Source organism: Cheilinus undulatus, linkage group 19, assembly GCF_018320785.1.
Source record: "Cheilinus undulatus linkage group 19, ASM1832078v1, whole genome shotgun sequence".
NCBI lineage: Eukaryota > Metazoa > Chordata > Actinopteri > Labriformes > Labridae > Cheilinus > Cheilinus undulatus.
In genome coordinates, this window is record NC_054883.1 from 42758243 (window position 1) to 42776476 (window position 18234).

An 18234-nucleotide genomic window follows, 5' to 3' on the forward strand; every position below is an offset into this window, starting at 1 on the left:
TTTCACAGATTAATCAACACATACAAATGTGGCTAACAGCAGAGATATCTGTTTTCTGAAGGCAGACCTACACTCACACAAACACGCACACCCTGGGTGAATGAAATAGAAAAACAGCGAGACATTCAACTCTGTTGGTGACATGATTTCATTTATGTTACATAAGCAAAAAACATCAAGACACAACACAAAACCACGTTTCCACTTAGCAAAGAGGAACATCGAGACAACTGAAAACAGTGAAATCCCTTCATATCCCTGGTAGCATGGTGAAATGTCCCTTTAAAGTATTTCATAGAATCCCAGCAATAAAGACAGCGGGCTTATGAGCAGCAGGGTTAAATAAAGGCATCAAATAGAAATCTTCCCAGTTCTAAACTGCATCAAATTGTTCAACAAATCTTTAATGCTCTGTATCAAATCCTCCAATATCAGGCATGGAAATGGGGTCAGGGAGAAATGCTTACCCGCTTCTTCAACCGATTTAACGTCACAAAAAGAAAGAATAATCCAAGTAACAGTAGCTACACACTTGAGCCTTCACAATACTCATTGCCCTGTTTACAAAAAAAAAAAAAAAAAGCCCACCAAAGAGTCTATAAACCTCCACCAAAGAACGCTGTGCTTTTCCAAAATGTCCTGAAGAATTCTCCAGATTAAGAAAGAACATGGTTGTGTGACAAAGATGCCTCGACCTAGTTATGTGGTTTTTATTGTCTGTAAAGAAGTCTGTAGTCCTATCATGGAGGACTCTTAGCCCTGGTCCCCTGCTTTGTATACAGAGCGTCTGCTAAGCAGGATAAGACTGGCGGTTTGTGTGAATCCCTGTTTGCCGACTTCACAGAGCAGTGATAACCTGCTCTGGGATCGGAACGTCCCTGCTTGTGTTTAAGATTCCCGCTGCGCTCTCTCTTCTCTACTATTAAGAGGATTTGTTTCTTAATTGGAGAGCTGTGCCCCAGCTTGTCGCTCCGTCTCTTTTCTCTAAATGTTCACCTCCCATCGTTGTTGTTGTTTCTCTCGTTATTCCCTGTAGTAAGCCACCAGAACCAGTCTGGGTTTGGGGCTGTTAGCAGCAGCAGGCGTGTGAGAAGAAGCAGAGTCGTGATTTGACGGAGACGGAGACCCCGGGCTGGCCCGCTGCGAGGAGTTGTGGACGGAGTTTGGCGTGGGCTGGGCGGTGGAGGGCGCGGGGGCGGACACGTGATGTTCCTTCACCTGGCGGAAGGTTCGAAGCGTCTTTGTCACCCGGGAAAATGTCTTTAAGGTAGAGCCTCGCTCGGGGGTGGAGCATTGTAGGAATGCCCTGAAACACCTGTAAAACTAGACACACACACACACACACACACACACAGGAATTATGAAGGTTACTAAGAGAGCTGGGAGAGAAGAAGCTGGGCATTCATCATGGAATAGTCTAAGTAGCCTGATTCAAACATGCAAAAACAGGCTTAGAGCAACATTAGAACCAATCTTCAATAAATCTCAGCATGAATAACTTAATGAGATGAACAGTAGGCATGTTTACATGGACCCCTTTCAATCGGAATAAATGCTTCATATACACACTCCATTGGGAATGAAATCTTCCGATCCGCCGCATGCGGAAAGGAATTTCATTCCGAACAAGAGGGGTGGTTTATGTCGATCCTCATTCGGATCAGCGTCCATGAAAACTTTTGGGGTGTTTTTGTCTTACTGCGCATGTCTGCCCTACGTGCCATGCTTCGCTGTTGGACTGCAGCAGTATGAACCCAGAGCTGCTTAAACAGGGGAAGCACCAGAAACACCAGAACTGTCTGCAGCACGCGATAAAGGTCTATTTCTAAGTACAATAAAGAAAAATAAAGATAAAATGAAGTACGAACACGAGTGAGTATACAAACCAATATTTTGGTGCAGGGATGAGTTAAAAAACACGAGCGAGCGGCCTGACGGTGTAAAGCAGGGTTCCTCACTTTAACAGAAAGCCGAGAGCCAGACATCGGATTTTTTCCACCCATTGCACCATTAAAACATCTCGGATGTTCGGAGATATAATCTAGACAGGACAGGCATAAATGTGCTATGTATCACAGCTTTTCCTTTTTTTATATTTTTAAATGTTTTTAGACTCATAGAGCTTCAAACCCTCACCTACTGAGTGAAAACTTGACTTTAGGGCACGTATGAGCCCTAGTCATTCTTCTGCATATCTGTTCTATCAGAATCCCCCTTACCCCTGCATGCATCATGAACTGACCCATGTCCGTGTGTAATTTTGGATGCCTTTTAGCGCTGCACCAAGTCATAGGACAGCCTGTGTACACATTAGGATTACGTTTTTAGTTATAAAGAATTTGTTTTTACAGTTAGAGACGAATTTTGACCCTTTGATGAGACCCGGAGTTAAATACACCACAGGATGTATAAATGATGTCCTGTTTAACGTAAGTGATGGAGACCATAATTACACTTCTTGTTGACATAAAATTATATCATATGTAAATAAATTTAGTTGATATTAGTTTGGCACTAAAGATTTTTATAATAAGGGGTTAAACCAGGCTGACACTGAACTGAATCAGTCACCAAAGTGAGATACGATGTCTGCATTTGTAGCTGATCATGGACTATTATGCAGGGAAAGTATCTGCTATCCTGACAGCAGCTCTTTTAATCCCCCACAGATGGAAGTTTGGTTTCTAAAAGGCAAAAACCTCTGGCTCTGATATTTGTTAAGGCCTAGAGATGCAGACTCTAGGCAGAGGTGCAGACAGGAGCTGCAGCTGTGCACGGTGGTTAAATTCTTAATCTCAAAAAAAAAAAAAAAATAAATAAATAAATAAAAACAAAACATAAAAAGTAGACAAAATACATTAATCTTCAGTCTAAAAAAATCACGCAGTCTGTATCAGCCTATTTTTTGACAGCATGTTTGCAGAGCTGAGAGGATGCGCTGCTGTGCACGCTGCTGTGCACGCTGCTGTGCACGCTGCTGTGTGTCTTTTTATGATGTTCCTCCTGCTCTAAAGAGAGTTCTATGTACCATAGGCTGGTTAACTCATTTACTGCATCATATTGCGACCTTTCCTTGCTATAATCATAGATAGATCGTGATAAGTGAGTGGAAATGTGTATTTGAAATATGTAAATATTGAAAATTGATATCAAAAAATAGCCATCTTTTTCCCCAAACGTCTTGCGGGCCTGATGACACCTGCTGGCACCGGACCTGGCCCGCTGGCCTCATTTAGGGATGGCTAGTGTAATTCAGGCGGTTTGTTTACAGGTGCAGAAGAAGAATTTCTTCTTCTACAGCAAATTGTCGGTAGATTTAACTGGTGGGACGATAAGGCGCATGTCAGAACATTTGTATTCAGATCAGATTGAGATGCCTGAGCACACCTATCTGAATCAGATTGAATCTTCTAGCGTCCGTGTGTACAGAGACGTTGTCATCTCTGATCTCATTAAAATCTTATAATGTCATATAAAACAACACATGAACTATTTTAACCTTTTAAAATAGGACAGAAAGACTCGATCATGATTATTAAAGGATGCAGTAAAAGTATATTGGAACTAAATACAAAATAAATGTCTAGGGCTTAAAGTGTTTGCTGATTTAAAGTTAATATGCTTGAATACTAAAACTCATGTTCCTTCAGTCAGGGGGACTTCAGGCAGAAACGTTCCAGCATTTAAATTGCTTAAACTATCTCACTGCATTAAAAGGAAACAAAATGCCATTGGATATGGATCATGAGCTCCTCAATCAAATCAAAATTGTCTCTCGGCAGATTTTGTGATACTGGAAAACCTGGTATCATTGTCAGAGGAATTTACAATCAACCTCTCTACTCATTGGTCAGTGCTGCACCAGGGCAGGACTGGGCTGACTTGACCCAGTTGCATCCTGATGTTTTGATCCATTGCCAGTGTTATGGTGTAAATTCAACCCTGCACCAATTAGTAAGAAATCATCAAACAGACTTCACTGAAGAGTTCGGATCCAGTGACCCAACACTGATGTAAAAATAACTCACATTCTGGGTCAAAACAACCCAATGATACTGGGTCAAGTTTTTCCTAAGCCATGTTGGTTTAATTTTTTATTCAGTGACTTTCACTGTACTGTTAATAAGTTTAATGCCATGGTCGCTGCAGAAGAAGAGTATTTCATCAGTAAAGACCCTCACTGGTGCTCATTTACAGTCAAATACTGTAACATGGTCAGTAAACAAGCTGGGCAATCCACACATGTGCAGTCAGTGTCCAAAATATTTCCATACAGCATTTTCTTTCCCCTAGAGAGAGGAGCCAATGTCTTCCTAATCCTTTTTGTCCTAGACTACTTGCCATTGTTTGCTCACTGTAGTTCTGGATGATGTACATTAGGGTAGAAACAGTGAAAAAGGCATGAGGTACAAAAAGACATGTCTTACTGATGTTGACAATCATTGCTTGGGTTTGCCAATTTAACTGGACTGGACTATTGTTCAACCAATGAATGGATTGGTTCAGCTCAAGAGATTGCTACAATAATGATTGCTGCTGTATGCAAGAGAAAATACATTACAGAGGAATCAGCAGAAGTACAGAGGATGTGGACACAGCAGACATGAACCTGGTGACAAAGTAAAGAATGTCCTCATGCACCATATCCCCAGCCCTCATGGTACTTTGTGTGAATTCTGGCTTTGACTTCCAGTGCCTTGTGGAAACCGAAGGTTTTTCGCTCATGTTGTACCAGTAAAACTGGACCGGACTGTGACAAATACCAGAAAAGTTTACAATAAACTTTAACAGATGGATGTTGTCTATCAGAAGTCTCTGTTGCAAAAATAAAATATGTTCACAAGAAAAAATCCTCCCACTATCTTGCAGGCATGTATGAAAATAGTGTCACAAGCAAACACAACCAGCAGCTAAACAATAACAAATATTCTCCGTCAGCTGAGATGTCTGCAGATATTTTCTGCTCTTTCATATCTTTCATGACAGAAGAGGGAAGGAACTCCACAGTCGTGCCTGCTGTTGGGGGGCCTTCAAATGTTGTAAGAAGTTTGCACAGGAGCAATCAGGAAAATAAGCCCTGAAGATCGGTAAATCTGCTCATGTCTCTGCACTTACTCTGTGAGTGCCTGCAGTCATACCAAAGTATCAAACATGCCAGAGATTTATCCAGCCATCCAGGTGGTTGGGCTGTAACCAGGTGGTTGGGCTGTAACCAGGTGTTTGGGCTGTAACCAGGTGTTTGGGCTGTAACCAGGTGTTTGGGCTGTAACCAAGTGGTTGGGCTGTAACCAGGTGGTTGGGCTGTAACCAGGTGGTTGGGCTGTAACCAAGTGGTTGGGCTGTAACCAAGTGTTTGCGCTGTAACCAGGTGGTTGGGCTGTAACCAGGTGGTTGGGCTGTAACCAGGTAGTTGGGCTGTAACCAGGTGGTTGGGCTGTAACCAGGTGTTTGGGCTGTAACCAGGTGGTTGGGCTGTAACCAGGTGTTTGGGCTGTAACCAGGTGTTTGGGCTGTAACCAGGTGGTTGGGCTGTAACCAGGTAGTTGGGCTGTAACCAGGTAGTTGGGCTGTAACCAGGTGTTTGGGCTGTAACCAGGTGGTTGGGCTGTAACCAGGTAGTTGGGCTGTAACCAGGTGTTTGGGCTGTAACCAGGTAGTTGGGCTGTAACCAGGTGTTTGGGCTGTAACCAAGTGGTTGGGCTGTAACCAGGTGTTTGGGCTGTAACCAAGTGGTTGGGCTGTAACCAGGTGTTGTGTCCACCAGTGTGACAAGGCATGACTGGGCTGAAATTCAGCCTGACTTTAAAACCACTAATGCATTTCAATACTCAGCTCAGAACTGGCCTGGAATTTCCCAGTGTGCACCCAGACCAAATAAGACGTTGCGGAAGCAGTAACAGGCAGTAGTAGATGATGTTTAGGTAGCAGTGATAGTAAAAATAGAAGCTGAATGTATTTATTTTTTTTTACATTTATCTGTTTTTATTAACAGTAACTAACTGGTTACATAATATGCACTAGTGGATGGACTGAACTCAGCTGCAGCTCGGTCATCTTTCGTCTCCTTCATGTCGGACTGGAGTCCAGCAGGCAGCGTGCCCCCCTGGATAAACGTAGTGTACTTAGTATACTCTCTGGATCCACACGTATACTTTAAGTCTACTACATTTCCCCAGGGTGCAGCATATCAAACAGCCGTACAGCATCAAACGGTTCCGGCTGCTTGTTGGAGTAAGATACTCAGCGTGTGGCTGATAATTTATCGTATATGACCCAATTAGTTTTTTTGTTCCCCCAAGCAGAAATGATGCAGCTTTCAAAATTAGCTCTCCATTTTATAAATCTCCTGGAATCCTAATGTATTCATGTACTGGGGTTGAAAAGCAGAACCTCTGGGGACATCAGGGTGGAAAGTGTGAAGTGGAAAGAGACGTCTGGGGTGGAGGAGCAGCAGGACAGACGGACGTCACCGTGGATTACAGCTGAGATCAGTACAGATTGGGATCTTCAGGCTGGGGGGGACCAAATCCTGGACTGCTACTCCAGAGTTGTGCATTTGTGTGCGTGCCTGAGCGTATGTGTGTCTTAAAGGTAAACAGACACTTGATAGAACTGATAGTGCTGTCTGCTTGTGTGTCTGCGGTAAACTTCCTGCAGTATCGAAGAAAAGATCGATGTCAACCTGAAGGCTGGAAGAAGCCATAACTACTAGCACGGATCCTTAGAAAAACATGATCACACATTTTAATGTGCAAAGTCTTCTTATTGCATAAACTAGTCCCTCTTTAACGTGTTTTTGTTGGTATCCATGGGTCAGCTCAGGTCAGTAGATCTGACATTCATCACATCTGTGGGGCAGCAGCTTTAAAACCACACGTTTCTTAACATTTCATACAACATGTAAAGATGAGGATTAAATGGTGAGACCCCCTTATTAAAATGTCTCTTCTTAAAAGCATTTCTAAAGTGCTTTTGAACAGGGAAAGATTTTTAACGCAGCTTTTCCAAACATCCTCATTACCTTCGCTGAGGAGGTTCTGTGATCGCCAGGGTTTGTTAGTTTGTTAGCATCATAATTCAAAAAGTTGAGGACGGATTTTCATGAAATTTTCAGGAAATGTCACAAATGGCATAAGGAAGAACTGATTAGATTTTGGGAATGATCTGGATCACCGTCTGGATCCAGGAATTTTTAAAGGATTTGTCACTGTTGGGAGATAGGGCTGATGGCAGAGGTCTGCGCTCTCCGAGTGCTTTTCTAGTTTTATTTTGGATGCTTACATTATTTTACTTTGCACACAGATTTTCCCACAAAAAACTAAACAAACCTCCAGAGTCTAGATCATAAGCCCCCCTGATGTTAATGGTCCAGTCTCCTTTTAGCCGGATTAAAGCCAGCAGTTGTTTTAGTTTTAACAAGTCTTCTGGGGAGTCCCGGTCCATTCTTCTGTGGCCAGTCTCTCCAGCTCCTCCAGACTTGGTGGTCTTCACCCCACAGATGATTGAATGAGAGTCAGGCCTTTGTTCAGGGCAGTCAGGGGCATCAGTAGTTCTTCACCACGTATGTGTCGGTTTGTTGTTATGCTGGCAGACGAAGCGAATACCCGGACCCAGTTTTCAGCTGACTTCCTGAGGTTTTCTTTCTAAATCTTCATTTCCCTCTTTCTTTATGAGTCCTTCCACCTTTGTGAGACTCTCAGATCGCTCTGAAGCATCTCCACAGTAAAATCCTCCCTCAGCCACGTTTCACTGTGGGGACGGTGTTCTCTCTTTTTCACCATCGTCTCTATGGCCAAAGAGCTCTGGTTTGGTCTCATCTGACCACAGAATCAACAGAACCTTTCTCCAGACTTGAAGATGCCTCTTCTGCACAGGTGGACTTAGTGGACCTAGTGATGGTCTTCTTTGGGTCTACAGTTCCTGACTTGGCTAAGTCCTTCACTAGAGTCTTGACAGTTGTTCTGAGGTCTTTAGACACATCTCTCTCTAGTTTTGTTTCCAGGGTCTCTGAAATCTACCTCAGCCAGGCTTCTTCTAGACTGTGTGGCTCTCATTGGTTAAACTTCTCACTCTGGTTCTCGACCCCTGTAAACGCTGTGAGAACTCGGCATTTCCTTCCCTGCTTTCTGAGCATCATTCTTTTCCTCAAGTCTAGACTGATTTCTTTGAACCCTGGCCTCCTGTGTAGATGAGGAGCCACCTTACTCGTCTGTGCCTGAGTATTTCATTGGTTTGACTGTAACAGCCCAAGTATGGATGTATGAACAGCATCGGTCAGTGCTGATAGCAGCCTTCTCCATCAGTGTGCACGTGTGGAGTGAGTGGGAGTGAAGGCAACTAGAGGAGCTCTGAATATGTTCACGTCTTTAACATATCTAGAGTTTCTGGTGCACAAACTCAAACTTTATTCAGTGCTGTATTTATATCCATCTCCTGCTGGTTGCTCTACATATTATATAACAGCTAATGTGCACTCTGTGACTCTTTAAGACATGTTTCCCTGTATTTAAATATTAGACTGCATGTGATAGTCTCAGTTGTCTCTGTAACATTGGTAAGCTCAGGTCTAATCAGATGAGAAAATGGTTTTAACTACATGAAAGCAAACATTTGCTCTTTGCAAGGCTGAAGAGGGAATCATAAAAGACAGGATGTGAAAATGCTGGCAGATTTTCACACATTGCTGCTTCTTCTCCTGTAAACAAAGCTTTCTTGTCATGCTGCTGCTCACTGCTACATCTACCTCCTTAAAAAGAATAAAGGAAGCGGAGGTATAAGAAGTTTGGATAACCACCATTTTCTCTGTTCCTGTCAGAAAAAGTGATGCATGTCAACACCTCTCCTGTCACAAGTAGTCTAAAAAACGCCACAAGGTACATCAGGAAAAATATTTAACGAGAGGAAATGAATTCCATCCAAAGTAGAGAGAAAGGATGAATGATCTTGCAGCTAAAGTGTGGTTTAGTTTATTTAAACTGTGCTTCTTGTTTACGGGGATAATAGACTTTGCTGAATGCCAGAAAGAGTCTGTTATTTCTCTGCAGAAGACATAAAGATAGCCAATACTGGAAAAACACAAATGAAGTGAAATGCTCTGATGATCACCCAAGGCACAATAAAAGCATGTGCAGAGAAAATCATGAAAACGTGAATGTGTGTTCCAGGTGGGGTATGTGACAGTCGGAATCTGCATCAGGTTTATTCACAGGTATGACACGAGCAGTTTGACTTGGTGTTGTGCTGCAAACAAAGAGAATAGAGAGGAATAAAGATGGAAACAAACAGCAGTGCTCCTGAATGTAGGAATGTGAAAAGACATGGTACATGGTTAAAACTAGAGCTGCTGAACGGGCCCTCGCACCTTTACGCACCTCCCGTCTGGTGCACGTTCACTAGATCGCACTTCTTCAGAGACAAACATCCAACAGAAAACTCAAAACTCTGACCCTAAGCGACAATAGGTGGTCTTCTGCCATACTAATGATTTCCTCCTCCTCCTCATGAACCAAAGCAGCAGGAAGCAGGAAGCAGGAAGCTGTTAAACTGGAGCAGCGTCTGCACACAGATGAGAGCTGGCCTCTCTGTTGGTTTAGAGTGTTATGAAAAATGTTAACATGCTAATTCTGGTGTTTGCTTTAACATGGGAGTCGATTTTACAGTGAGCATCTTTTCCTGACGTTAGGGTAGAGATCATCATGTGATGGTTTGTTCTTGAAACTGAGGAAGAGGAACAGTCAGGCTTCATGTGGATAAACTTTGGAAGACTGGCTAACATCTCCTAAATTATTCTTGTTTAGGATGAAATTCACAGTGTCTTGTATTTTTAACAAAAAAAATACTGACTTCACAATCAGGTGTATTTATGTCCAGCTAGAAACTTGGACTTTTATCACTGATATGAAAAATTAAATGAAGTTAAATGGACTGTTCCCAGATTCATTGTTCTCAGTGTAGTTTAGGTGAACAGGGAGGGGGATCAAGCACTTCGGCTGGACTCAGAGTTTAGTGTGCGCCATCCTGATGAACAGTGGAACCAGAAATGCTCTCTTTCTGACCACTTTTTCTAGAACTTCTCCAAAACTGAACCCTGAATGTCAAAGACAACAACCAACATGGCCTTGACTTTGGACTAGCTTTGTTGAGCTTTCTTCATCCTTGGTGCCGTTTTCCATCACACTGACCGCCGTTTTGTCTCAGGATCGTGTTGAAAATTCAACTTTCAGCGTTTTTGTAAGAGATCAAATTCCTGATAAGCTGATGAACCTGAGTGCAGCCACTGTTCACTATAAACTCCTCAGTGGTTTATTGGAAGTATTTGAAGAAAGAGAAAAGCGTCTGGTTTGGAGCCTTCCTCCTTCAGAGCGAGCAGACGCTCGGTCGTTGTGAACGGAGCTTCATGCTTTAGCTTGGCCTCGTCATTCCCAGGGAGAGAGTGGTAGAGATTGGTTTCATTCACATCATTAAAATATAATATATAATATTCTGTTCAGCCTCCTCCACCCTGAGGAAAGTGTTTCAGAGTTTGTGTTGTGGTTTTGGCCATTATCTGTCATGCATCCTTCAGGGTCCTGGAGGCAAACAGGTCCCAACAGTCCACTAAACTCTGCACTCCTGCTTGATCTGAGAAGAATTTCAGTCATTAGTGAGAATGCAACAGAAGCAGGAAGAGGGTTAAAGTCTGAACATGAAGCACACTCAGTCTGCAGACGTGTTAAAGGCGTGACTCCCGTCACGGCGGCTCAGATCTGTGGCATGAATCTGTGCAGCGCTTTAAGTCTTCAACTCGCCTCAACACACTGCTGCCATAGGTATGGGCTGGGAGGAACTGAAGACTGAAAGCGCCACGCAGTGCGGTCTCCTGGTCTCTGAAAAGTCCCATCAACAGCGGCTCTGTCAGTCATTCATGAAAGAGCGTTAAATGTCTCCTGAGCCGAAGAAAAGAAGTACTGAAGGAAGAAGATAAAAAAGACAGACTGATAAAAGTGGCAGAAGAAGGAAAGGTCACCGTCTCACTGTAGCGGGCTGATAGTAGCATCACATGCTAATCATAGATGTTCCTTCACAGATCTTTGGCCTTTTCTCTTTCATCCTCACCTTTGAACGTCCCTCCCCTCGCCTTTCACCCCGATGCCCTTCCTCCTTGAACGTTTCTGTTTGCACACACCAGAGAGACACATTTCCGTCTATCATTCATCCCCTCTTTTACTACAGTTTTTTTTAATTAGGGGTCAATTCATTATCACCCTGACCCATTATTAAGGCTGATAATCAGCATTTCATTTTACTAATAGTCAACAGTTAGTCAAAGATACACTACATGGCGTGTCTTCTCTTCTGGTTTTATTTTTACTCTACAGTCTCAACAAATGTCCGTTCTGATTGGCTAAATGTCTCACGAGTTCAAGCTCATTAGCACATAAGCCTTGGCGCCACTGGCGCCGTGAGCGTAGGCGTCACTTCCTGCTTCGTCCTGCTTCTACTGTGTTGCTGCGTGGAGTTTCTCACGCTAAAAGAGCTAGGGCTAAGCTGTTGGTTTTTCATTTCTTTTTAATCATGAAATTTTCAGGCTTCAGCGGATCCTTGAAAAGTCTTCAGAGATCTTAAGGATATTTGAAATCCAAGGCCTCCATGTCTTCAAAAGTCTCTCTGTACCAGTAAGAGGTCTACGTGTTAGACGGCACACTGACTTAGACTGGTCTCTTTCCAGTCTCTCTAGCCAGGGTGATAGGATTCACATCTTTTTGTCCACGTCACAGTTACCGGCAGTCTACCTGTCTGTGGTCAGTCCCGCCCCCTCAGTGTGGGCGGGGTTTAAGGAGGAGGAGCCTTCAGTGGGCTGTACAGTAAGCATCCAGAGGTCTCTGTCCATACATTCATCCTGGCTCATGTCTGCTCATCTCTTCTCTTTCTCTAACAAAGAGCCCGTATATCCGACCTTAGCTGATGGCTAGCACCAGAGCTAGTTACATTCAAGAGAAAACAGTGACCTCTGTGTTAACAAAGAAGCTTTAGAGCATTAATGAAAAACACGGACACACTGATAGTTGAACAGTTTATCAAAAACTGAACGGCCAAAAACTAGAAAAGGTGTGTGGTAAACAGTCCCTGCTGCAGGGAGAGACATGTAGGCTAATGTTTGTATTATTTTATGTCTGCAGACCAGTTTGGAGACGTCATGATTGTTGAAGAGCGGGGATTGTGCTGGCAGAAAAACGATGACAGTAAGACTGCTGCTGGATATCAGGAATGACCACCTTTCCTCTAAAATACCATTCTTCATGATTTTCACCTCATCTGTTTCTTTAGTCCACTCTTTGATTCCTGCCTTTGTCTTTCTTTTTCATTTCTTTCACATTTTTCTTAAACAGCATTGAAGAAGTTGCCTACAGAGTTGTTTGTTGCAACAGTGAGGGTTTAAATGAATGATTTTCCTATAACTCTGGGCTTAAAGAACATTTCTGTTGCATATGAGGAGAAAAATGCAGCATTAGAAAGTTTAGATGAAACTGCCTTTGACTATGAAACGGCCTTAAAGTGAATCAGAGTTCATGAAGGAGCAGTTTGTGAGTTTTTTCCTTATTAGAGTAAAGTTGAGAAGAAGAAGAGGAGGAGGAGGAGATTCATCCCTGAGGGGAGATTCATTTTTCCCCTCTGTTGTTGAAACAAACTCCACACAGGCACAAAGACACAACCAGGATCCTGTAGACCAGGACTACTCAAGTACAAGTTCAACTGGGCCAAAGTTTAAAACACAGAAACATAGCCGGGCCGGTTTGGCACCCAAAGGAGCTGAAAATGTCAAATCTGGAACCTTTACAGACCCACTTGACAAAAACTGCACCTTTTAGTCGTAGCCTCCCTTTAAATTTGGCAACATGACAGAAGCACACGAAAAACAAAAACACAACAGAGCTGGACTTGAACATAACCTGAGGTAGTAGAAATATTATTTTTCACCTGAATAAAAATAAAATAGAATGAAAAAATAAAATGAAATCCTGTAAATAATTTGGTCACATCTAACCCAGACAGATATCACAGTCAAACCAAAGCAGCACTGCTGCAGCTACTGTAGAAAAGGAGCGCTAGCCACGACCAGCTCCTCCAGACTGGTAGAAACCTGGTAGTGCTGTGGGACTCTGTTTTCTTGCACTTTAATGACCCTGACCCTAACTCTCTGCTACAAACACATTTGCCAAGCTGAAACAAAAACCTGCAGTCCACTGGATTCAAACACTGTCACTGACTGTCTTAGGATGATGTTTTTAAGTCCTTCCATGAGAACCAAACTTCGATGACGAAGCACATAAGATCATTTACAACTAAACATTTATGGGTTTGAAGGTAGACAGATGGGACTGCATCTCACCACATGTTGTCTGGTTATTTTCCTCCAATGAGGATGGAACACTTTATTCATTTATCAGCTGGTTTAGTCTGTTATAGCTTTATTAATAACCCAAAAGACTCAGGGCTCCTGCAGCTCTTGGTTCATGTCAGCTGCCGTTTAGTAAGCAGGAATGACAGCATGATAGCTGATCCTGAAAATAATGTTATGAAGCAGCAAAAGCTGCCATCAGCCATGACTGGAACGGTTGTTTCTGCCTCTGTTAAACAGATTTAGTGAAGAGCTCACAGCAGCCTGAAGCAGTCAGATTAATTAAAACAGTGAACTTTGATCCCAGCCTTTGGTGAAGCCACTTTTTGGATTGAAATGAGTTAGCCTCAGATAATTTGTGAGTGTTACGGTAATGTTTTGCATGTTTGCAGGGCGGTGCAGTGGTTGGGGCTGTTTCTGACCCTTACTGGGATACATACTGGTCATAATGGATGGATCTGCATCTTAGAAAGCTTTATGGGCGTTTTACTTTTGTACATTTTTATCATGTACTGATGTTTGTAGCACCTTTGTCTCTAGGTCTGTCAGGACTGTTATGCAACAAACACTAAGGCAGTTTCTTTTTATGTGAAAACCTACTTGGCATAAAAAGCCTGGTATTGATTTGGATTCTGCAGCTTGTAACTTTCATTTCCACCGGATAAAGATAAGGTCGCTGCCAGCTGAAGATGAGAAGCTGCTGTCAGCTCTTTACCAAAAATAAAAACACCCAAAAACACACTAAAAAGAGGAGTTCAATGAAAGATTCCAGAGGCTAGAAACACAACAAAGCCAGGTGTTCTTCTGTTTGAAACTGGACCCCAACCTTGCAGCCCACACAAAACCACTATTTCCACCAGCATGTGGAGATGTCCTTCAGTCCTGGCTGGAAACTGGGACACATCAAGAATGTAGCAGAAAGAAGACTGAACTGTCTCCTTGGTTAACAGAAACTGCCAGGTCTGTACTTCAGTTTGAGGCCATGGTTTTAGTTCAACAGGATAAAAACTTAAAAGAAAGTGGAGACCCACATTCCTACACTCATGTTTAGAAATGGCAGCAGTGGAAGCTTCTGTTTGGTTCCTCTACTGTTATTTAGAACTACCTGGAATAGTTGGTACAGCCTCTATAGTGTATTAGAAATTAAAAAAAAAAAACAAAATGATGCAACAGTGCAATGAACAACGCCTTCAGATGTGCTGAAAAAGTCAAATACAGGACGATGAAATAAATGGCTTTAGGAGAATCATATCTGTGAATCTGTGAGGTTAGTTTGATCCTTATCATGGTTCATGAGGATCATGCTGAGCTGATGAGGTGTGCACTCTCTGTAGGATAATCTATATGGACAAAAGTATTTGGCCACCTGCCCACCAACAAGGAATGTGATGAGATTGTATTCTAATGCACTCTCATCTGAAGCTGGGCCCCTGTTTCGGGTTCCCATGTTTCTGTGGGGATTCGTGCCCATCATTCTCTAAAGCATTCAGAAGGTCAGACACTGATGTTGGATGGGAAGGACTGGATCCCAATCTCCATTCCAGTTCTAGACTGGGTTGAGGTCAAGGGGCCAGTCAAGTTCTTCCACACCAAACTCATCAAACCAGGTCTTTCTAGTCCTTCTCTGGTCTCTGGGCCACAGTCCTGCTGGAACAGAAAAGGGCCTTCCCCAAACTGTTGGAAGCATAGCATTGTCCAGAATGTCTTGGTCTGCTGAAGCATTAAGATTGGGCTCCATTGGAGATAAGGGGTCTAGACCAGACCCTGAAAAACAGCCCCATACCATTATCGCCCCTCCACCAAACTTCACAGTTGGTAGTCAGGCAGGTAAAGTTCTCCTGGCATCCTCCAAACCCAGACTCACAATTTGAAGAGTTGAACATTTTAAACAGCTCTAAAAGTTGTGATGAAGTTTAACTTTGAAAAAAGGAAAGTCAGGTAACGTACAAGCTTTATTTCATAAAGACTCAGTGAAGACTCTACAAAGATTCACCTCTGTCCAGAGGACTGACCTGATATTAAGAGGTTATAGTTGACCCTCTGAGAGATTTGTTGATGGCATTTTATCTCTATAATTTATAAAATAATCTTGCATAGTGGTCCTCTAGTGAGGATAAGAACATTAGCACCCCCATTACAAACATAAATACGTACATAACCAATTTTAGTATCAAAGGTATTTGCTGACTTTAATAGTTTGTGATTACCTGCTGTTAAATTATGGAGCTAGGATTTCCCTTTTTGTTCCCATGGGTATCATTATAATCTGATTTAAACCGCTATCATATCTGAACTTGAGATTCACATAATGAGACGTCTCTTTTAAACCAAACAAGAACAGAAACAAAATTAAAAACTTTTAATAAGAGGTTGATTTGCAAAGTTTGAAAGACAGACAAAAAGAGAAAGTGGAGTTTAAAGTCACTTTAAAGGCAGCAGGAGGTTAATAAAGTTCATTAAAATCAGCTGATCTCAAAGTGAGAAAAATCTGCTTCACTGCAAACCTTTTCTGACATGTCACAGAGCTTTGGCCTGTGTTTTAGTCTTATTCCTCACACACATGTGTGTGTGTGATGCCAACAGCCCCACTGGTAAACCATGAACACTCACATGTGTTTAAGACAGAGAGGAAGCACCGGAAGACTAGACTCTAAAGAGAGCACTCACCTGTTTGTTCATAAAAACGTAGATGAAAGGGTTAATGACAGTGGAGAACTTGGCCAGCAGCGATGGCGTGATAGTCGCCTCTGGAGTCAAAAGGTCACGTGGGCCAAAGGTGGCGAGCAGGGCCACCACTCCGTAGGGAAGCCAACAGAGCAGGTAGCACGCCACCATGGTGACGACCATCATCAGCACTCGCTGCTCTCTGCGCCGAGTCACCACCGAACTCACGCTACGCACCTGGGTGGAAGAAAAAGAGGGAGGCATCACCAGAGGAGCTCTGGACCGACTCCTTCTCTGCCCAAACAGGCTGCATCTGGAGAAAGTTTCAAACAGCAGTTAACAGTCGTTTACTGGCCTGTCTGGGTTAACCTCAAACGGAGATTAGAACGTTTTTACACTAAAGCCATAATGTGCCATGCACCACATGCACAGAGACGTTAGTCCTCAAAGTGGGCAGCCCAGACTCAAACCTGGCGTTTGGCTTCTTTCCTGCTAGTCATTGCCCTCGTTCTCCATCAGCTGTTTCTAACAAAGGCTGCTGCAGCTCCAACTGCTCTCGGCTGGAGATGGAAACGTGGACGGCAATGCCCCACCAAAGGACTGTGCACACCTACCCATAGATTTAGCAGCATATGCTTCTGCAGTTGACACGCCAGTAGGAGGTCGTCTGTCACACCAGTGCGGCCTGATCTTCCACCAACATGAAGCTTATGAAAAACTCCACTAACGCCTTTATATGTACGTTTATTTTCTGAGTGGCATCATTACAGGAATGCATCTTGTCTGTTTTTCACTTATATGAATTTGTTGTTCTCTATGATGATAGAAAATATTTCATATTATTAAGTACATCGGTTCACTTGTAGCAAAGGTTATCATGGTTCACTACAAGTAACTACATAATTAAAAATAAAATGTAAAATAATTTAATTATCTGAAACTAAATAAAAGCTCAGTAAATTAGGGACAAACCTCCATGATTTAGTGGTTGACTGCAGCAGACTGACTGACATGTATACACAAGCCTGGAGAGACGATGGCCTGATCTGATTTCTTTTAAAACCACATCATTAATTCATGTTTCAGTGTTCGTACATCTTCTCTTTAGTTGGATTTACATCAAACTTCTTAAAATAATTCAAATCTTACTCTCAAAATCTCCCTGCTTCAATCTTTCTAATATAACCAAGCTCTCTTTAAAGCTTTTGATTTTAGCATCTTGATTTTCCGTGGCCATATTTTTTACCTCCTTTACCAGAGCCAGACTGCCTGTGCATGCAGCTGTCCAACCTCCAAACTACTCCGACTGCAAGGAAGCCAACAATTTAACTCTCAGCCGTCCCAAATGAAGAACTTTTCTGTGCTGAACTTCTCATCCTCCTTCATCTGCTCATCCTGTAGGTAGTTGAAGTGGAATTTAGCAGAGGTTGAGTATAAATCCATGAGACAGTGAGTCTGCACTCCCACTCACTGAAGTCATTGTTTCACCAGAAGGACCTCTAAAACTGAGAAGACCTCTGCTCAGTTTGAACTTCTATGATATGCAGATCTGCAATAACAAACACTGCACATCTGGATTTTTTCTCAAAGCTTCTCAAGCTCCAGAATTAGGATAAAATATTGTTTTTTCAATGTTATCTTGTCTGTGTAGTTCTACTGTTACTTTGTTACAAGTTTCATAAAACTCCCCCAGAAGTGGCTCTGAAACAGCAACAACAGAACACAAACATGAAAATATCTTCTGCCACTTTATTGGGTTAAAAACTGGGGCTTTGTCCTATATCTGTTAAATTCACCTGACTTTGAATGGTCCTGGCTTTGTTATCAGTGGTTTAACTGTTTTTCTGTTAACCCTGAACATGGTTTGGTGCATGTAGTTACACAAGCCACTTTATTAGGTACACCTTGCTACTGCTGGGTTGGAGCTGTGGCATAGATCCAACAAGGCGTTGGAAAGATTCCTCTGAGATTTTGGTGCATATTGACACGATAGCATCCCACAGTAAATCTGCTGCACATCCTTTCAGCCAATCTTCTGTTCCACCACATCCCAAAGGTGCAAACTCCCTGAAACCAGTTTGAGGTGATTAGAGGTTTTTGACATGGTTTGTTATCCTGCTAGAAGCAGCTGTCAGAAGATGGCACACTGGGGTCATAAATGGATGGACATGGTCAGCTACGATACTCGGGTA

General features: G+C 42.7%; 1 protein-coding gene across 1 annotated transcript in view; it reads right to left on the reverse strand.

Moving 5' to 3' along the window:
- Positions 1–271: 271 nt before the first annotated feature.
- LOC121527401 (pinopsin-like) overlaps positions 272–18234 on the reverse strand; it is a 93383-nt gene continuing 75420 nt past the window's right edge. The window contains exons 3-4 of the mRNA XM_041814350.1: positions 16046–16279; positions 272–1323 (exon numbers count right to left, since the gene is read on the reverse strand). Of these exons, the coding sequence (XP_041670284.1) occupies positions 1024–1323; positions 16046–16279 (534 nt within the window). The 3' untranslated portion in view covers positions 272–1023. The remainder of the gene's footprint in view (positions 1324–16045; positions 16280–18234) is intronic.